At 27.6% G+C, this 23,283-nt stretch overlaps 1 protein-coding gene across 2 annotated transcripts; it reads left to right on the plus strand.

The window, feature by feature from the left end:
- The first annotated feature begins 6,017 nt into the window (after window positions 1-6,017).
- LOC149055501 (ATP-binding cassette sub-family C member Sur-like) lies at window positions 6,018-21,615 on the plus strand. Of its 2 annotated transcripts, XM_089226910.1 has the most exons (26): window positions 6,018-6,243; window positions 7,515-7,899; window positions 9,273-9,488; window positions 10,640-10,834; window positions 13,017-13,172; window positions 13,236-13,388; window positions 14,333-14,470; window positions 14,541-14,703; window positions 14,777-14,955; window positions 15,032-15,136; window positions 15,195-15,387; window positions 15,515-15,882; window positions 15,950-16,087; window positions 16,278-16,484; window positions 17,620-17,924; window positions 18,052-18,114; window positions 18,170-18,255; window positions 18,331-18,536; window positions 18,627-18,848; window positions 18,928-19,085; window positions 19,222-19,417; window positions 20,129-20,366; window positions 20,456-20,580; window positions 20,644-20,935; window positions 21,168-21,364; window positions 21,449-21,615. In XM_089226910.1, the coding sequence occupies exons 1-26, from the start codon at window positions 6,074-6,076 to the stop codon at window positions 21,557-21,559; spliced, it is 4,965 nt and encodes a 1,654-aa protein (XP_089083036.1). In that variant the 5' UTR covers window positions 6,018-6,073; the 3' UTR covers window positions 21,560-21,615. The 2 variants fall into 2 exon arrangements, with proteins under 2 accessions (XP_089083036.1, XP_089083037.1); XM_089226911.1 differs by lacking the exons at window positions 6,018-6,243; window positions 7,515-7,899 and having other exon boundaries at window positions 9,154-9,488; window positions 18,049-18,114.
- Window positions 21,616-23,283: the final 1,668 nt, after the last annotated feature.

Genomic DNA, 23,283 nt, shown 5'->3' on the forward strand with positions numbered 1-23,283 from the left:
ATTTGAATTTTGTTTAAGTTGGACTTTTTGGCTGCTCCCCAGAGTTGGATACCGTATGTCCAGATTGGTTTGAGTAGGAGTTTGTATAATTGTAGCTTGTTTTTTAAGTTGACATGTTGTGATGTGAGGAGATAACGTAGTTGTCGAGAGCGATTATTTAAGGCAAGTCTTTTGTTGTGGGTGTGAGTTGCCCAAGTTATGTTGTGGGTGTGAGTTGCCCAAGTTAACCTGCGGTCTAAATATAGACCTAGGTATCGAACATTTTGGGCGGTTGGGAGAGGTACATTGTTGAGGAAGATGGGTGGGCAGACTATTTGCCTTAGTGTGAACGTACAATGGATGGATTTTGTTTCGTTGATTTTTATTCCCCAGTCTTTATACCAGGTTGATAAGAGATTGAGATGATTTTGTACGAGGTTTGAGGCTATTTCGGGGTCGGAATGGATCGCTAGAAGCGCCTTGTCGTCGGCAAAGTCACCAGTTGTAGTGTTGGGGGTGGTAGGTTGATCTGAGGTGAATAAATTGAAGAGTAGAGGTGCTGTTACGGAACCTTGAGGTACCCCTGCGTGGATTGGTGAAACTTCGGATAAGGAGAAGCCAGATCGAACGGAAAAATGTCTGTTTTCTAAATAGGATTTAAATAATAGAAAATAGTAAGGTGGGAGAATAGATTTGAGTTTGAAGAGTAAGCCTTCATGCCATACTCTGTCGAATGCCTGTGATACGTCGAGGAAGGCAGCTGTGCAAAAATAAGCTTTTTCTCAAGAGTGTACGATATTTTATCCACAAGACGATGGACTTGGTGTATTGTAGAGTGGTTATGACGAAATCCAAATTGGGTATTAGGTATACTGGCTTCAATGATAGGAAGGATGCGTTTTAGGATAATTCGTTCAAAAATTTTAGAAAATAGTGGAAGAAGACTAATGGGCCTGTATGATTCGGGAGAGTCGGGAGGTTTGCCAGGTTTGGGGATCATAATGATGATTGAGAATTTCCAAAGAACAGGGAAGTATGACAGTCTAAGTATGGAGTTGAAAATGTGTGTTAAGAGAAGTAAGGTTTTTTTGGGGAGTTGTGTAGCTACCTCAGCTGTGATTAGGTCATAGCCTTTTACAAAAAGTATTATGTAATAAAACCTTTAATAATTAAAGTTTAATTATTAAGTAGGTAGTAGTCAGTAAATACCACATACCTATTAATGTATATATTACGAATTATAATATTTGTATATTGTATAACACTTGGAGTAATTTTCATTTTTTGTAGAATATTGGACTATCTGACTATAAAGTATAAATTATAATATAATATTTTACCACTATATGACCGTCATAGTTTTTTGAACTAGTGTCTACTACATACTACAGTACTACTGTCTACTGTCTAATGAGTAATGAGAATGACTAGTATAAAAAATAAAATTAATTAAAATAATAAATATAAATACTATAAATACTATAAATCTGTTTAAATGTATAATGCCATAACCTCAAAAAAAGTCTGCAGGGCAGCGCTCAATTGTACAGCGGCCAAATTTTAAAATGGATTTGCCTCACTAAGCGAAATGCTGATAATGTATAGTTGTCCGACCTTATCTTCTAAGACCGTGATGTCTATCGTTTATGCCATAGAGTTACTCTATGCACATGGTAGATATTTTTGTAATCAGTATGTACTTTTAAAGTGCATATACTAAAGTACTACTTTAGTTGATAAAGACGATTTTTTCGTTCAGCAAATCTGCAATTTCGTTTTCTATTGTTTGAAGGTTTAAATTCGACTTGACGTGTACTTGTTTTAAATTTTGTGAATTTATTTTTATATATTATAACTTATTTTTATCATTTTTTTTAAGGAAGTTTAACTATTTCTTAATATTTACTTTACAATTATTGTGGAATGCAATAATGCATTAGGATTAGATAACCAACAGGCTATTTATAAACACTGTATTTGCAAAAAGTAGTTATTTTGCTATTTATATACATTTATGTTTTTTTTGATATTATTCATTATTATATTATTTTCAAAACCATTTAAATATTAACTTAATTTTTTAGTTGTATTCAAATTAAGAAAAGTTAGCGAAATTAATGAACTAGTTTACAAAAAATCTATTTTTAATTTTATTCTTATATAATATCACTAGGTAATTAATAGGTATTATAAAAATTGTCTTGTTTCAATTATAATTATTATTTTATTTAATATTTCTTAGGACTTTGGTATACTTTATTGTGTATATATTGTCATTCTGGTTGAATCAAAATATTAAAAATTAAGTGAAGCTGAAAATAGAAAACGAGCATTCTTACTCTATGGTAAATACTATTTCTCTCAAAAACATATTATGACTTTAACCATAATATGATATTATATTTTTTTATCAATTTAACTATACATATAATATGATTAGCTACCTAATTCTCTGATGTAAGCACGGGTGATTAAAATTCGCTTGTGGCCAAGGACAAATGTCAAAATACATCAACACAGGATAGGGCCTACCGGGAAAATCCCGAATTCCTGGTGGGCCTATCCGCCACTGCAAATGTATCATATTTTAGTTTAATTTAGTTTTAATTTATATTCGCAATAATATCATAAATATAAATGTGTTAAGAGATATACATAATTTAATAATCATTTAATTATTTATTGTAGTATTTTAAAATATTTTAGAATTAATATACAGTAACTATTATTAACCAATGTTATTTACGATGGCAGCAGAGGAGTAGTATTGTGCAAACAGACCTTCCTCTGCTGTCGGTTCTAAATCGAAAAAAAAACTATATAACTATAATATAACGCTATTCTTATACTAAAAATTAATTTCGCCGTTTAAATATTTCACGATACCAATGGATACTGGATGGCATTGGTGCTCATTTATTTGACTATATAATAAAATTAAAGGATTTAATGTATATTAAGATAATTATGTATGACATCATAAACTATCAACCATATTTATAATTTTCAATATTATTTTAAACCACTTAAATCAAAACAATTAAAGAATAGTTTCCTATCAAATCAATTCAAAGGCACAAATGTTCAGTTTTAAAACATTATACATAATAATTGTATTTTGTTCAATATTTGAATATTATAGAAAAATATATACTGCATCTAAAATGGCATTTATATAGCTACTCATAATATTTTATTTCATCAAACCCAAACCAGCGAAGGTCGTTCGCTTAGTAATAAACTTAATAAATAACGAATTACTTTTAATCAAATTTATGTTAAGTTAATTTATAAATAATTGAATAATAAATAAAATACAATTATTATTGGTAATGCAAATTGCATAACCATTCCTTAAAATAGGAAACTAGAAATATAGTTAAATTCATTTCTTGTTCTAGAATCAGTAAAATTCTTCAGGAAAAATGAACTAGGTAAATACATTTAGATATAGCAATAACCCAGGGGCGTAATTAAGGGGGGATGAGGGGGGATATATCCCCCCCAGAGCCTATATGATGTGTATATTTATAATATATTAATTTGAAGCTTGTGGAATTATAATATGTTTTATCGTGCTGACATCACGATGAAATATATTAAATAAAATTAATATCAAGAAATCTATAAATTATTATTTAATTTAAAAGTAAATTTTAATTCTAATATATTCAAAATTTACATTTTGAAGAAATTATTATAATATTGTATAGGTGCTAAATTGTGTAGAATTTTAAAGCACATTTATTAATACATTTTGTGTACATATATATTAGTTTAAGAATTTTTGATGAAATATTGTACTTGAAAATCTAAGTATTTTGTATGGAAAAAAATGTTTATCCTCCCCTAAGACAAATTCCTAATTACACCACTGCAATACCCATATGCCCATAAGTAAGTATATGTATATTATTATATTTAATATTATAATATATAAGCATATACAGGGTGATTTTTTAAGCATGCTCGCCCCATTTTTATGCTTAAATTATGCATATATTCAAATTTTGATTTTTGGAATATTTAAGTGTAGTTAAAGGCGATATTTTTGAGTACTTAGATTTTTCACAACTTTTAAGGAGTATCCTGTAGCGATACCAACTTTGGTTTTTCAAATGACAACCTATATGTTTTAAAGCAAAATGTGATTCAGATAATTTTTCTGAAAATTTTGACATATTGCAATCAAAATTCGAACGAAAACTTCCAGAGTTATTCTACTTGAAATACTAAGGAATAAGGATAAAAGTCTAATACTTAAATGCCTACGTTGTAAATGGATACGATAATTATAATTCGGTATACAATATAAAAATAAAATATTTGTTAATAATCACTACTTATTACTTAATGGCCAAATATTGCATCTGACAATTTTCAAAAGAAAAGAAAAGAAAATATGAATAAAATAATATCCTTTTTATTTTATCCATGTTACCTATACCTTATAGGCAACGTTAATATTTGTATAGCATAGGTATACCTACTTATAATAAAATACCGAACAATAGTGTACAATAGCACAAATGCGAAATATGTACGTGTATCCATTTACAACGTAGGCATTTAAGTATTAGACTTTTATCCTTATTCCTTAGTATTTCAAGTAGAATAACTCTGGAAGTTTTCGTTCGAATTTTGATTGCAATATGTCAAAATTTTCAGAAAAAATATCTGAATCACATTTTGCTTTAAAACATATAGGTTGTCATTTGAAAAACCAAAGTTGGTATCGCTACAGGATACTCCTTAAAAGTTGTGAAAAATCTAAGTACTCAAAAATATCGCCTTTAACTACACTTAAATATTCCATAAATCAAAATTTGAATATATGCATAATTTAAGCATAAAAATGGGGCGAGCATGCTTAAAAAATCACCCTGTATATAGATATACTATTTTAAACTGCGCCGTACGGGTATATTATAATAATAACAATAATAATTAATAATACTAATAACTAATAAGTAATAAATATGATATTAAAAATCTTAAATTATTATATTGATATAGATGCAAATCACAAATGTAAAATTCTCAAAAACATATCATAAAAATATGTTTTCGTCTTAAATAAGTTATTTTTAAATTAAAACTAATTGGCTACCTAATGCTCATATTCATTTTGTATGCTTTTGGTACTTGCTATACAATTACATTCATCAGTACCTAATAACTTAATTTTATATTTCTATGTAGGTATAGAAAAGCTATTGGCTTTTGCTAATTTACCATGTTCAATAATATTTATGATTTTTATTATTTTAAACCATATTACTGGGTATATATTATATATATATATTTAAAAATAATAATAATAATAATAATATTAACTTAACTTAAGTTAATAAGTTAATTGAAAATGTTCATATAACTTTTAACTTAACTGAATTTAAAAAAAAAGGTTAACTGTTTACTTTAAATTTTATAATTTTTAATTAAAGTAAAAAATTATCATTAACTTGCCCAGGCTTGGTGTATACATATATTTTAATATTATAAAAATAATATTATATATATTATATTTACTTACTTAAGTATTTACATCATGTTATCAACTACAAATCTATAAATTCAATACTTTTTTTAAATATGTGGTTAACAGCATTAAAATAAAGATAAACAATATAATTTCAAAATTTAAAATTAAAATTCAACACTGAAAAGAAAAGTTTTCAAAATATAATTCTTTAATTTGTTAGAGTGTAATGTACTAATGTGTATATAGCCATATAGCAAATAGGAAATCTGAAAGCTATAAATTGCAGTATTCAGTCATTATTTCACCAACGAAACTTGTGTAAAACAAGGTTTTTCTCTAAAAAACGTAATCGATAAATTCTAAACGTGTCAACAGGTACACGATAACATTTTGTGAGCCCAACACACATCCGTTTCAATTAGGCGATCACTCGGTGTAGGTCGACGAGTAGGCGAACGTATACGCTATGTTCCCCCGATTTTAAATAGCTATTATATTTTATATACTTTATAAATTCGTGTGCAATAAAATAGAGGGACCCAAAGCTTAATCGCATCAATCAACCGTATTGACTTGACCGAAACAGTCGTATCCTTAACTGTTTATATCATGGGTAGATTTTGGTGTACTACTTATAGGGCAGAGTGGAATAATACAGAGCCAAAACCATGGCTGGTATACGAGCCGTGTGATATGGAGCTTTTCAATGTGATCACCTTTGGATTCGCACTTTATGCAAATATGTTAATATTTATATACATAAAATGCATTTCGACGAGGTAAGTCATTCAATCAGTTATTCTATAAAAGCAGTAGAAAACAAACAAATATCCAACAATACGGTTTAATATATTTAGCTGATACTCGTATATTCAAATGTATATAATATTTTTTATGTTTATATACATATAATATAATAAATTATCATATTTTATTTTTGAAATTATATATATATTTGAAATTTTACGGTGATTTACAATATGGTATTAATATTTCTATAGAAATGCACAATTAAAATCAAATATTTACAGATTTTACGAGTTTCTATATTGAGAGCTTACAGGATATTATTATAAATTATAATTATATAATTATCTACATATAGTTTTATTTAGTACCTTAAAATTATTAACCAAAAACACATTTTTTATGTACTCAAATAAATCATCCATTTCTTGAATAATAATAGCACCTTTAATAATTATAATATAGTATATGATAATTGATGGTAAAATATTATATTTATTTTTAAAACACCTCTTTAAATTAAAATAAAAAAAGTTCATATAGTATATTGACATTTAAAAAACTGATATTTTGAGTTACCTAAAGGTTTTTCGGTGCTTCTATTAGTTTCTTATAGATTAGTTTTGTTTTATTTTAAACCTTTTTAATATCCCTTTAAAGTCACTTAATACATCTATGTAACGATAATTTACACTGACTCAGTCTAAATAACTGTTAATATTAAATACAGAAATATATATTTTACCTTTACTTTCTTATATTAACAGCAGATATTTAACAATATTTTTTTATAAATGTATAATATACCATTATTGTGTATATAATAATATGTATGTGTACATTTTATAGTGCATTTATAGTTTTATTTTAGAAACGGACAATAATGGTGACATTAAAAAAATTTATTGGTTATGATTCAGAACATCACGAGTTGTGTATTATATTAACTGGACCTTCAATAAAAGCAATTAATAATTTTGAAGAGCCACGAGATCCGAGGTGAAAACTCGAATTTTTATACGAACGCCCAACCGACTTAACCGGCTTATACGTACAATGTAAAACTATTAGGTAGTCACTGACCATATTATCCAGTCCCCGAATCGGAGCTTGTCTACTTTGATTTAGATCGTACCTAAAAGTTCACCGCTAACCGTCAAATAGTCACGAATGATCTACGCCTAATAATAAATTAACAACACTAAAAATATTTTTTATTCGTTGACTTTATGGTGCGTTTACTGAAACGCTTAATTAATAATTTCAATACTATTTTTATTCTATTTTTTTTTCAATGTTATAGTAATCCGTCACCAAGACGACTGCTGTTTAGAGGTCACTCGATCAGATGCACCGTTAATACGATCGCGTGTCTAGTCGAGTTCGCACTGACCATCGACTATGCGCTGAGCACGTGTGGTTCGCTGGTGCTGGCCACCGTCGGCCTTCTGGCCCAACTCAGCTCCGGCCTGGTGTGCTACATGCTCGAGATGGCTGGCCAGCCCGGCCCCATGGCATTCGGAGTGCTGGCGTGGCTGGTGTGTGGCCTAAGTCGGGCCCTGTTGTTCGTGTCGCTCGCCGACGCCGGTTTTGCGGTGAACACGCACGTCCGACCACCGGCGCTGGCCCTATCTGCGATCTGCTGTTACGCCACCGCGGCACTCCACCTGTACGCCATGATTGGACGAGTGAGTGGCCTAATTATATTAATATCATTAATATTACACACAACAGTCAGATATAAGTCTATGTAATCTAATTCCACCCACTCCACACCTGATAATGCCACTTACTATCGTATTTATAACTATACCTACCTGTTATATACAATAATACTATTGTTAATACTAAATTATTATTTCTCATTGGGCACCCACCAACTCTTAAAAACTCACAGGTGGCTTTTCTCAATTTTTCCGCTTCGCCACACCACTGCACGTGATATATCAAAGTGTGTTTATGTGACGATACTCTTGTTGTTATACGATTAAGAAGGATTAACAAAATTTAAAAATATTTGTGTGAATCAAAAACATGGCAGCTATACGACAAGATTGGAAACAAATAGAACTTATGATTATTATGTAGTTGATAGTACCTATATAGTTTATAGAAGATTCTAAAAAATAAAATTTAATGATTTAAATTAAATAGCCAAATAGGTATCAATATAAATATATCTATGTACATTATTACTAACTTTAATATAATATATTATTGTGGTTTATAAGACAAGCATAAGTGTTGTCAATGTTGTCATTTATCATTTGAACGAAATACTTTGCATTAACTTTTCCATTCTTGAATTCTTCTTGAGCCTTCTTCTACTTAGGAGTAGGAATATTCAAGCGAAGGATAACACAATGTTTCATCGATAGAGAGGCCCAACTCAGGAATTTAAGAAGTATTCCGATTGCAGATTGTATATTACCTATATAGAATACTTCAACACACATTCTATTGAATAAATCATTCTCTAAAACTCCTAATAGGTATATAGTATATGAATGAATAATTATATATAATATCGATATCATGACCACGGTGGTGACAATTCTGAAAGAAGAAATCTTCATGAAAAAATCTCCTCACTTTGCAAGAATTTAGTTAAAAGAAATGCGCGACTCATATAGGTTTATAATTTATTCCATATACATAATAAAACATACGCTTAAAAAGCCTGGAGAGTTTTTTTTTAATGAATAATTACTTAATAAAATATATACGACGAAACAGATAGGTAAAATCAGCCGATGATCGTCACCGGGACTGCATCGATGAAAGTATTACAAAAAAATAACTTTGCCGCGCAACTGACGATAATTAATTATCTTTTGTAGATACACTTGCCTAGACCACGTGATCCGTAGGTGTTAAATTATATAGGTAGGTATTGAAAAAATTCACGATTGCATTATTAATTAATATTGCACCTACGTACATACGTGATAAGTCTTATAGGCATGACATGTAGTGGCTCAATCGATGTAAACACGTTGAAAAAAAATACTAATATATTTTCATATTTTATTTTGTTTCATATAAAATGTAAAAACAGCAGTCGATAATAAACAAAACAGATTTAGATCTACAGTTTTTTACGTACAAACATGATTTATGCAGCTGGTACTCAAGAATAACGTTTTATTGGTTGACCGGATTTCTACGAAACTGTTACAAACATTTAATTCAATTGGAAGACTTAGGACAGTTGCCGAATCGTGAAAAATCTACCACACAATATGGAAGACTTTACGATATCTATCTTCAACAAAAGGTTTGGTATTTCTATATCTAATTAATATAAATACACACTATACTATATCCATTTACATAAGTGGCGTATAATAGCTGCAGTACCTTTTTATTTTTGTAGTTACGTTGAGGAGTAATTATAAAAAAAAATTTTAATCTTTACACTCGTGGTTAAATATAAACTAACGATTACCTCAATTATATATACGACAGGGAATGGTAAGCTCCTACACGAACCTAGAAAGAATATTACGTAAGTTCCCAGTTATAGGTCGATATTAGATATGTGTTTATAGGATTTCCTATAATATAGGTAAATGAATTTCATAACTAATTCAGAAGTTAAATAACAAAAAACAAATTTACTCTCCCCTTCATTCAGACTTAGGGTTTAAATGGTGTAGTTAAAATTTAGAAAATATTTTTTTTACTAGTGATATACAAATAACTAAATGTCTGAGTTTACTCGTTACCATCAATCAAAAAATTCTTTATATTAATTATGTTTTCTGATTCCCAAATAAAAAAATAGGTACTAGCTCATATTATGTAAAGTAAAATAAATTGTATACCTAACCAGTGTTTAAATAGATGTGGTCAATGATCATGAGCTAAACATAAAATTTATACGTATTGTTGTTTATTTCCTAGAGGACTATACGTAAATTACAAGTTTAGTTTTGTGTAAAAACTTAAACATTAAATAGTAATAATTGTCTCATTTATTTTCTGTGTAAGTGACATGATATACAAAAATACAAAATTATAAGCATTCGTATATGTACAATGTACATTCATCCGAAGCTGCCAACTGATTATTACAGGACACCCAATGTTAATAAAGTTATTTCAGTCAGATCATTAATATATATATGTATATACTATATAATAATATGTACTAAAGTCTAAATGTATTGAAAATATTATTAAAAATTAAGAATTCTGAAACTGCTAACAAAATGTCTGTTTATCATTTTAATTATTTTTTTGTGTTCCCACTTATAAATTGAAGAAAATAAAAAGGAATATAAGAACTAGATACTTTTGTTTGTTTAGATGAAAGAGGAAGCGTCACAAATTTGCTTATAATGAAAACATAACTCATCTACAAACCAATCATTTATATAATAAACTTATTTGATGTTTAAAATATAATTTGTTTTAAATTTGCAGGAAAAATATGGCACGTCTACAAAAGTGTCCATGTGGAAATGTTATTGTAAAGCGTACTGGAAAGAGTTTCTAATAGGCGGAATTCTAAAAATGATGGGTGACTTTGTAGGTTATATTGGTCCATTAGGAGTATCGATAATAGTTAATTTTGTTGCAAAAGAACAAAATGTTACTAATTTGACAAATTCCGAAACGGTAAGTTGGTGTAAATTAATAATAGTGAAAATAAATACATTTAAAATCGCATTAAATTACATTAGGTGTACCTAATACAGTAGAATTCGTTTAAGACTGGTCTCAAAAGGACCAGTTAAAAATATAGCGTCTTAAGAGGGAAATCGTATTATGCGGGTACAAAAATTTTTTATTATATTTTACAATACATCCGTGTTATAATATAAACATACAAATTATATTTTAGATTCTGAACGAAGTGATGAATGTATTGATTTTACAATGATGTGTGTTTTTTTTTTGTGTGTCTGTGTACAGCATAACTAGTCGAAATAATGCTTCAATTTCAAACTTTGGGGGTGGTTTCTGATGTAAAAGTGAATATCCTTGGTCCATTATAGAGGTCAAAAGTAAACATTTTCCAACAGTTTTAAAAAAAATCGAGAAAAACAAAAAAAAAATGACAGAAAAACGGGAGTTTTTACGCAAAACCGGTTTTCGACCAAATCGATATTTTTATATGGTTGTAATTCAAAAACTAATCACTGTAAATACTTGAAATTTTCACCAAATGTTAATGTTAGTGATATCTATATACAGTTTAATTTTCAAAAGTTTTCGACTTTTTTTGAGTTATTTATAGACCACTGAAATTTTCGATTTTTTTGAGAATTTTTTTTGAAGTGTCAATAAAAAAATGTTGGACAACCAAAAAAACATAAAAATTTAATACAAGGTTCCTTATGAGTTGTTCTAATTGTAGCTAAAAAAAATTAAAAATCGTTAGTCACAATTTTTTTTTATAAGCGTTTATAGTTCAAATTTTTACCAAATCTGTCGAAAACGCGAATATTTGCAAGTAATTTTGAAGTTGAAAAATCATAAATTTTTTTGTGTTTATAACTAAGAACTAAAAATACAACACTAAGTTTTCCATAAGTTTTCCTTCAAATAGCTATAGATAAAACTCGAAGCTTCATTATAGGAAAATTTTAAGTGCGTTTGAATTTTAAATTTTTTCGAAATAGCGTAACGATAACGATTTATCCTCAAACGAATTTAAATATTTGTTATTATTCAAAAAGTATGAGTCGTAGACACATGAAAATTTTACCAGTTATTTAGATTGGCATTTTCTTTACATGATTTAATTTTCAAAATATTTTGACTTTTTTTTGAGATATTTATAGACAACTGAAATTTTCAATTTTTCAGAAATTTTTTTTTTGAAGTGTCGTTAAAATTTTTTTGGCCCTATCAAAATACTTGAAAATTTAATCCAGAGTTTTTCATAAGTTATTCTTATAGTGATTAAAAAATTATAAAAATACGTAGGCACAACTTTTTTTATTAGCATTTGAAGTTCAAATATTGACTAAATACGTAAAAATTACGAAAATTCGCAAATTATTTTAAGCTAGAAATTTATACAAAATTTTCTTTTTAAATCAAAGATTTGAAAATTTTTAATTATCTATAATATATCCTAGACTGACAAATCATCTCCGTTCAGAATCGTTTTTCGTATATGATGATACCTATCATTGCATTCAAATCTAACCTACCAGAGGTAGGTCAGAGGTCCACCCCACCACCTAATATACAGCAGAGGGACAGCCACTTACCTGCTTTTTTACTTTGCAGAGTGAATTATTACATATAAAAATAATAACATTAAATTAAAATATTGCAATTATATTACATATATTATTTTATATTACCTATTTCAAAAAATCATCTATCTTTCTTTATTTCACATGAAATTAAACTGTGATATATCCGCTTATATTCCGATGTCGTAATAATAGCCGTGTGTAGTGTATCATATCTAATCGCGAATATTATAGTTATATTATCGTCCGATAACCAGTACAAGTACACGTACACATTATTAGTGAGGTATTTCTTTAAACTTTATACCTACAATGTATTTTTATATTAACATCATTGACAAGACGAGCGTCTTATTCGGGAACATAAAGCGTATTATCCAATGCTAATTACATGTTAAATGTTATCGAAATCAAGGGACTCGTAAAAATGAGCTTATTAGCCGGAAAATTGTTTTAAGCTAGAGCGTTTTAAACGGATTCTACTGTATTTTAATCGATATAATAATATGTATTATAATATATATTAATTATAATTCATTGAATCTAAAATATTTGAAAATAATTTTTTTAATAGTGTATTATATTTATAGGACAATTCGTGTTGTGTTACGTTTTGGGAATTTTTGAACAACGGTTATGTAATGGCTTTTATCATGTTAGTAAGTTGTATTGCCCAAGGAAGTTTTTCACAAGCTAGTACTCATATTTTAAACGTTGAAGGCATACGTCTTAAATCTGGACTTCAAGTTTAGTTTTAAAATAACATTTTATAATATACGAGATAAAAACTAGTAATTATGTTTTTTTAGGCTATGCTTTATTGCAAAATGTTAAAGTTACAACAAACTCAAGTAGACTCAACCTCAGAAAATGGACACATCATAAATTTATTGTCCGAAGATACGACAAATATTATGTCAAGCTTTTGGATTGGACACTATATATGGGCAATTCCTTTAAAGGTACAATACTTTAAAACGCTATACAGTTGGCAACTTAACTATAAGCATAAAGGCTATAACTTATAAACAACTTTAATTTCTAGATTTTTAATAAAATACCTAAATATGGGTTTAAAATAATTTGAATTTTTAACATTTTGAGTTGGAGGTAAATAGGAAAATTCTAAAAATGTAACTCTGTAATAATAAGTAGATAAGTAATTAGTTTATTTTTAGTTTAAGATATCTATGAAACGGATTCAATATCATGATTTTAATCCAGAAAAGCATCAGCGTGTTCAGCCTCCAAAAATATATTTTTCTACTCCTAAAAAATGGATTTTGTTATTTTTGGTATTATTAGAATCATGTTGACTAAAAAGAGAATTGTAATACAAAGTTTCAAACCTTTATTTTTAATAGTTTATTAAAAACGGACCTTTAACGTTGTGTATTATAAAAATACATACATACACACTAAAGGTGAAAATTTGTTTAAAACGTTAAGACTACTATAAAGTATGTGGCGAGTTCCATAAGAATAGTACGACAAAAACAAGATATCAAAAAAGAGTTGAAATTGTCGAAAACGATCAGTTAAATCTTGTATATCTATTTTCAAAAAAAAAAAAATTATGTTCCTTTTCAGAAAATGACCCATTTTAAACACTAATTAAAGAAAAATGTAGTTTTTAATCCTATCACAATAAAGTATATACATACAAGTCCATAGATATATGATAATTTTCCAAAATTAAAACTCAAGTAAACATCTACTATAATTTGCATGCCCATCCCGACTTATCAAGCGTTTTACAGCACAAAATTATTCTTAATACATTAATTCAAACATTAGTATGTATCACACGGTTCACTGATTACCTACCTATAATGTAGAACACAAACAAAATGTACCTTTGAATAGTAAAAAAAATATTTATTGTTTATGGATTTAATGTTTTTAGATAATCATTTTGATATATCTATTGTATCTGAAACTTGGATGGAGTGCTATTGTTGGATCGGCTTGTTGTATAGTGATTATGATACCTTTACAATTTTTCATCGGTAAAAAGATGTCTAGTAATTCAAAAGAAATATCGGTGAATAAGTTATAATATAATTCATTGTTTATTTGTTTATATTTTCAAATATTTTATGATTTCGTTGCAGAATTTATCAGATAAACGTCTGCAATTAACAAATGAAGTATTACAAGGTATTCGACTTGTAAAATTATGTGGATGGGAAAATGAGTTTGTTGATCGCATTACTGACGCTCGTAATAATGAGTTGGACCTTTTAGACAAAGACTCTATTTATTGGGGATCAATGAGTACATAAATTGTTATTTTTTTTGTTTATTATTCAAGTGTTATTGTTTAAATATTTTTTTATAACATTTTCAGCTTTTTTAACGCATGCATCATCGGTTTTAGTATCGTTATTTTGTTTAGGTTTATATTGCTTACAAAATGAAGCGCAATTAGATTCTGGTGCAATATTTTCAAGTCTTGCATTGTCAAATCAGTTGACAGTTCCTTTATTTATTTTCCCTATAACAGTACCGATTATTATTGCAGCCATTGTAAGTTTCTAAATACATGTAAAATAATTATTAAATTATTTTGAGATAATAATTAGGAATTTATTCTGATGTTTAGGTGAGTACAAAAAGAATCGAAGAATTTATGTCACTTCCGGAAATCACACCCAATATAAAGCATTTAAAAACACGCTCAAATAAAAACAATAAACTAAAACAAACGGTATACTTATAAATTCTAGTTAAAATTTGATTTAATTTAAAATTAATTTTAATCGTAGACGAATGTGTCGTGGACTAAATCTGATATGAATATTTCAAATAATCTAATAGAAAATAATATTTCCGAAGAAAACGACAATACTAAACAAGATATAGAAACAGAAGTATGTGTTTCTATAAAAGATGCAACATTTGCTTGGCCCAATTCAAAAATTCCGGTGCTGGCAGTTGACAATTTAAAAATTGAAGAAGGTAAATTATCTATGTTATATTGAAGACAAACGATATATTATACCATACAATATCGTAAAGTCGTATACTATATAATAGACTTATTGTCATTAGAACAACGAGTATAATATTGTACTACTGTACTCAGGTAAACTAACAATAATCACTGGTAAAGTTGGAAGCGGAAAGACATCGATGTTACTTGCTTTACTCGGAGAAATGAATTGTTTATTTGGAGAAATAGATTTCAAACGAGGAACAACAGTAGCATACGTGTCACAACGGACATGGTTGTTAAATGCATCGGTTTTAGAAAATATTGTCTTTGGAGACAAATATAACAAGTCAAGATTCAAAAGAGTAATAGATGCTTGTGCTTTGGGTCCAGATATTGACATATTACCAGATAAAGAAAGGACTATAATTGGTGATCGAGGTATAGCTTTGAGTGGTGGTCAACAACAGCGAGTTGCGATTGCTAGAGCTTTATACTCAAAGGCCAATATTATTTTAATGGTAAGAAAGAAATATAAATTATAATAATTATTTTTAATATTAAAATTGTTGTTATTAATTTAAATAGGATAATCCTTTATCGGCATTAGATAGCGATGTTAGTCAGCATGTGCTCTTCAATGGAATAAAAAAATCAACTTTAAATCAAATTAAAACAGTAATCATGACTACGAGCTTCGCTAGCGATCTTTCGTTCGCTGATACGGTATTAATTTAAGTAATGAAATTTATAAAAATGGTATTTTTTTTAAAATATGTATATCAAATTATCTTTCAAGTAAGATAAAAATGTCTGTGAATAGTTTTGATACTTAACAATTTTAAGTATTTAATATTATTAATTATTATAAAAAATATTTAACTTATATAATTGGATAACAAGTACTTTATTTTAGATCGTACTTGTGGAGGCGGGTAAAATCGAGTTTTTTGGTAGTTTAGCTGATCTTGAAACAAGAGGTGTTCAAAATATGATAGTTAAAATGGAGAACCAAGATCATAGTCGACGAACAGCCTCTGAACGTTGGAAGTTATTCAAATTAGTTAGTAGAATTGGCCATCAACTTTATCGAAATTGGCCAATAAATGAAAGCCAAAAAAAGGTAATCTTTAAAACAATATTAAAATGTATAGATAACATATTTTAAGACTGTACTTAATAGTAATGATAAAAAAAATACAGCTTTGCTATATATAGGAATAGAAAGTCAGTGTAATGAATTAGTTAATTTTTTTTTTTTTTTAATAATGATACCCTCGGCAACATGGGCCATTGGATTTACAGTGAGAAATATATATAAAAAAGAAAAAATGACATGAATTGTATCTATATCTAAATTATACTGGATTTTGGTTAGAATATTGGCGGCTGTGATGAATTGTATGATGTAAAATTTTAATTCGATGATTGAGTTATGAATGTGTCTAGTGAGAAACTGTTTTTCACATAGAAATCCAACTTTCATTTTACAAGATTTTATGTAAATTGTAAATCGTGGAAGTTGAGATTCCCCCTAATTTTAGACTATGAGCGTAACGAATGAATATGTACTGATCTTAGTGATCTTACAATGATGTTTTTTTCTGTCTGTTATCAACATTTGGAAGAATTATACTGAAAGAAATTTATTTATTGAATTGTCTGACAAATTAATCTTGGACAAATTTGTGATCTCGAATCTTTGATAAATTTTATAAATAGATACCTAAATGTTGTAATTTGTAATAAATGTTTTAATAGGACAATTTCTCATATTAACAGCAAAAGTATAAATATATTAAATGTAGGAAAAACAAAAAGTCAGTTAAAAATGATTAATATATTATGTACAAGGCGCGTAAGGAATAGAGCTCACACTAATTTATTTGATTATATTTATATCCTCTCCAGGTCAAAAATTTAATTTGTGCCAATGAGTACTTTTCACATTTTTAAGGAAATTAATACTGAAGATAATCAGGATAAAATATAATTAATTATATCATAAATAGCATTGTAAATCTAATTCATTCTTCGTATTAACTCAGAATCTAAAAATTAAATTTAAAAAAATAAACACCATATGACTACAAGTGCTTTTTATCAGCTTGAATGTGATTTAAACTATGATTAAGACTAACAACTAATATGAGTTTTTTTTATTAACTTTTAGTAATACTATTACATTATCTATAGCACAAACTGGCAAACTAATAGGTATGAGTTATAAGTTTAATTTAGGTTTTTGATTTTTCAAGTTAAAAAAGAATTTTGGAGCATTATATGGCTCTAGATACCTTACCCATGATCTATTACTTCCAACTGATGAGTGTGGGGATGGAGATTCTATAATTGAAAGAAATCATTGGCAAACTTCAAATAAAAAAAGAGAAAGATCAGCTACTATTGCAGATATACAATTGCCAAGACGTAAACCATTTGTCGATGAAATATTAGTGAATCAACCAGCCATAAGTTTTCATTCGAGTATTAAATATAGAAACTATCCACAAGAAAAACAAGTACAAAAAAGTTTGAGACGTCATGTCTTGTCATCAGAAAGGTAAGACAGACAACCATTGAATTATAAATACATATATGTATAAGCTATAAATCTATATAGGTAATGGTGAATAATATTATTTTATTTTTATTCTTATTTATTGAATATATTGACTATATTTAAGCAGGGTACCTTATTCTTCCAATCGATTAAACAAAATTACACAGCATAGTATCAAACGAAAGTTAAGGTATATAATCAAAATCGAGAATTTTTTATTTATACTTAATAAAAAATTATTTCAGACAAGATGATGACTTAACTGAGGAAGCAATTATGCTGAAAACAATTCCTTGTGATGTATCTGATATTAGCGACGAGCATACATCAGGTATGGAGTATAAAATATGTGTTTGTAGATATATTATGTAGGTATTTATATTTAACTCATATATTTGATTTTAAGACTTAAAATGTGAGCGTAATAGATTTGAAGATGAATTTGTTTATAAATCAGTTTCATTGAGAACGTATTTCAAGTATATATCATGGAGCGGATGGACTACTTATATTTGTTATATAATACTCACAATTGCTTGGCAAACATCAAGAGTTATCATTGATTTTTGGTTAAGTTATTGGTCTAATACAGGTTTTCGTTCAGAAGCACAAGTAAGTACATTTTATTAAAGGAAAAATTAGGCATCTATCGTAATATATTATTATATATAACTAAATTATTGATAATAAAGTATATTTCAGGCATATTGGGACTTAGTTGGCTACAGTCTTTTATGTATGATTTCTATAGTTTTATCAGCCTTATCAAATACATTAGGTCAGTATGGAGCATTAAAAGCCAGGAAACTAGTTCACCATCGCATGCTTAATAATATAATTCTATGTCCATTGTTGTTTTTTGATTCAACGCCGATTGGAAGGATAGACAACTGTTTTTCCAATGACTTGGTTATTATTGACAAGGTTTGTATTATAAAGTAAAAGCGGCAAGCACCATGTGATTAAAACATTATATTACATTAATCTTTACGATTTTTTGTAGAAAATTGGTACATCTATGCAACGCTTAGTTCATTTTGTTTTCTTGTGTTTGTGTGGAATCATCGTGAATGCTATCATAACACCTTGGTTTTTAATAATCGTTGTACCTATTTGTCTTGTTTATTATACAGTTCAAAAATTTTACCGATGTTCATCCAGGTAGGTACCTACTCAAATATGTATACCAAATACTCATATATGAATATATGATTATATAACTATACTATGTATAATATTATAGTAAATAATTCCTAATTTAAATTATATATATATTTAAAAATATTAATTATTTTAGAGATTTACAAAAATTGGAAGGTAACTTAAGATCACCCATGATAACTCACTGTAACGAAACAATATCTGGATTAGATACAATAAGAGCTTTTGGAAAACAAACTTGGTTTATGTCTGAGATGATAAATAGAATTGATAATCACACAAAAGTATTTTTGATAATTAGCTCATCAAATCGTTGGTTGGGTATAGCATTGGTGAGTACCTATATTCAGATCTAGAAACTTGCTTGAAATCTAATATACACATAACACATTATACATCATGATAATATTCAAGATTAATTATATATCATAATATGACACATTTGTAACAAACTATACATACAAAATATGGGTTTAATTTCCGAAAATTGTCATTGTATATTATTATATAATCTTTTATTATACCATTTTCTTTTTGAGTTACTTATAGGAAATAGACAAATGAGAATTTTATTAGTTTTTTTTTTTTAATTACTGTCGATTTAGAATTTTTCACTTGATTAAAAAAAAGCTTTGAAATTTAGCCAAAAGTACAAAATAGCCAATTTATAAGTCTGATTATGAGAACAATTTTGATGGTAAAAACATTTATCTGAGTCAAATGGTTTATTTTTAGATTTTTTTTTTAAATATCAATGTTTTGAGTAAATTAATTTGAAACGTAATAACTTTTTTCATAGTTTTGGAAAATTCCTGAAATATATTAGGTACTTCTTAAATTATTTGCGAACCATATAATTTTCACAACCTTCGTCATACGTGTAAGTAGTATCTTTTTTTTTGTCAGTACTCCAATTTCATCCTGTATAAAGTGTATAATAATTATAAAATTAAATTAAATCTCATGTTTTTGTTGTACTATTATTCAGTCATTTGAACTAATATAGAAAACTTATTTTGTAACATTATCAATGTTGTACCCAGGATTACTTAGGCGGAGCAATAGTCTTTGTAGCAACTATGGTGGCTTTAATAACTACTACGTTTTTTTCTTCCGCTATTTCATCAGCAATGGTTGGACTAGCTATTAATTATACTTTGCTAGTACCTGTGTACTTAAATTGGGTAGTCAAGTTTTTTGCGGACCTAGAAACGTACATGAGCGCTGTAGAAAGAACCGAGGAATTCACAACTATCCCAATCGAAAATTATAGAAGCGAAAGTAAACTAATATTTGATACTCACGACCTATCTTAATTGTATCTAGTATATATTATACACCTTTATTTCGAATGAAATTAATTTTTACAGCAGTAATTACAAGAGCTTGGCCGACTAAAGGGTACATTGTCTTAGATAAGGTATCGGTAAAGTATAATGAAAATCAAGAACCAGTTATCAATAACGTGAGCTTAAACATTCCACCTGGACAAAAAGTAAAACATAATGGAAAAAAAAGTGTTAGTACTTAATCTAATAGTAGAAATTTAAAATTCAAGGTTGGAATTTGTGGTAGAACCGGCAGTGGGAAATCATCTTTAGTGATGAGCATTTTAAATATGGTTCCAATTAGAGATGGTTCAATAATGATTGATGGAGTTGATATTAATAACGTTCCCTTACAAAGCTTAAGATCCCGGATTTCTGTAATACCCCAGGATGTCAAAATGTTTGGTGGTACAATAAGGCAAAATTTAGATTTAAAAAATGAATACTCAGATAATGAGATTTGGAGTAGTTTAAGAATGGCTCAAATGGAAGATACAGTCAAGTTACAATTAGGAGGACTTGGTAAGATGAATATCTCACAATCATTCAGTAGATATATTAAATATCATCATAGATAGGTACAACAATTTTAAGCGTGGATATGTTGTATTTTTGTAAAATATACAAAAAGAAAAAACACATTTTTAAATTCAAATTATGGTTAATTTTAAATTAAATAAAATGTATAGACATAGGTAATAAAATTTAAAATTTAAATTGCATACTTAATTATACTTATAATTTATTTTAACAGAAGGAATAGTAAATAATTCTGGTGACAATTTAAGCAGTGGACAAAAACAATTATTATGTCTTGCAAGAGCTATTTTGCAAGATAATGTTTGTCTTATTATGGACGAACCGACCAGTTCTGTAGATGATGTAACAGAAAACAAATTATTAGAAGCAATAAAAAAATCATTCAATGGCCGAACTGTCATTACAATTGCTGTAATTACAATTTATTTAAGTATTCACATATTGAGTTATAGTAGCAATATATTATTAACATATTATTATGTTTTTATAATTTAGCATAGATTATCCACAATAGTAGACTATGATCGAGTACTTATTCTAGAGGAAGGCAAGATTATCGAAGATACTACACCATCGTGTATCAAATCTTTTCCAGAATGTCTTTAAATCAATAAATATTATTATAGGGTATAATTTTAGAGTACTTCTAATTAATGACTAAATTTGATTTTGGTTTTATCGGACATTTAAAAACACATTACATTTTTTAGAAGTTTAATAACACATATAACTGCTAGAAATTGGATATTAATAATTCATCTAAAAAAAAATTAAAAATACAACTATCTAATATATATTGTAATTTTATGACATATTAGAAGTACAAACTCACAATGAGTTGTTTTTGTATGTTAAAATAAGTTAAATTACCTTATAAGCAATGAATGAAAAATAACCACATTAGTATATACCACTCGTACATAGGCATATCTAAAAAAAAATTGCCTAAAATATAAATGCTTAATGATTTACTTTATTCCAGTGATCAATCAATTATTATTATTCGCCAACAAACATCTTCGACAAGTAGATTATATAAAATTAATATATATGGAATGTAATAAAAAAAGGAGGGTAAGTCGTGGATGTCGCTCTGCTGTACAGTAGGTTACAAGTGGGTTACTGTAATGGATGGAATTAAATTTGAATCCAATGATATAATATCATTGTATACGAAAAACGATTCTGAGCGAAGACGATTTATCTATCTAGGATATATTATAGATTATGAAAAATCAAATCTTAGATTTAAAATAAAATTTTTTTATGAATTTCTAGCAAACAATAATTTGAACATTGCCGTAATTTTTACGTATTTAGTCAAAATTCAAACTTTGAATGCTTGTAAAAAAAAAATTGTGACCACGCATTTCTTTTATTTTTCAATTGCTATTGATAGGAGCCATGTATTAAATTTTCAAATCTTAGAATTAAAAAGAAAAACTTTTATGAATTTCTATCTAAGATAATTTGAACATTGCCGTAATTTTTACGTATTTAGTCAAAATTTGAACTTTAAATGCTTATAAAAAAAAATCGTGCCTACGTATTTTAAAACTGCTATTGTTACAATGTGTTCTAACACAGGCTTCTAAGCCTTGTATTAAATTTTCAAGCTTTTCTACCGAACAAATTCTAGGTGAGTTATAAATTTGTTTTATGAAATGATGAAATTAAATACAAAGTTTGAATTTACATAATTTGGATGTTTCATCATATTTTAAGAAAAACACGTATTTAAGAAACTTTTAGCATATTTGGGCATATTTAACATTTTTATAAATGTAAAATTGTCGGGAAAAATTAGGATGGTCGTAGCCTGTCGTATCTAACACGTACGTCTGTTTACGATGATAATCTCTTTGTTAAGTACTTACTAATCAACCTTTTTATTGACAATATCGACAATTGTATAGTTCTGGTTAAATCTAATGAATCCTGACTCCTACAGACAACAGACTTATATATACCTACCAACCTACCTAATTTTTAGATATTTATTTTTATAATTATAATTAATAATATACTTTATGCATTATTCAAATTAAAAATTAAAAATTTCTGCATATTTTGATAATTTTAAGTGCAAAAAGTCCCAAATCTTAATTATAACTTATTTCATCATATTTTCCTTCTCAAAAAGTTGTCATCATTCATGACCAAATAATCAAAATTCAAAATACAAGTTTTTGATAGAAACATAACATTTTATTAGAAAAATGTATAATTAAACATATTTTTAAGTAGGTTTTTTGTAGTTATGATAACTAACAGCGTCTGGGGTATTTATTTACATATTACGTATCAACTACTTCTTCAGGTTTTATTAT

Source organism: Diuraphis noxia, unplaced genomic scaffold, assembly GCF_037042655.1.
Source record: "Diuraphis noxia isolate RWA-SAM2 unplaced genomic scaffold, SU_Dnox_SAM2 contig0004, whole genome shotgun sequence".
Taxonomy (NCBI): Eukaryota; Metazoa; Arthropoda; class Insecta; order Hemiptera; family Aphididae; genus Diuraphis; species Diuraphis noxia.

What these genes read in the sequence shown, in the direction of transcription:
- LOC149055501 (XM_089226910.1), top strand. Translation starts at nt 6,074, where the DNA reads ATGGGTAGATTTTGGTGTACTACTTATAGGGCAGAGTGGAATAATACA. An exon ending in TGTACGCCATGATTGGACGA is followed by an intron (nt 7,900 to 9,272) that starts GTGAGTGGCCTA and finishes TAAAAACAGCAG; the next exon opens with TCGATAATAAACAAAACAGA. An exon ending in TATTTATTGGGGATCAATGA is followed by an intron (nt 14,704 to 14,776) that starts GTACATAAATTG and finishes TAACATTTTCAG; the next exon opens with CTTTTTTAACGCATGCATCA.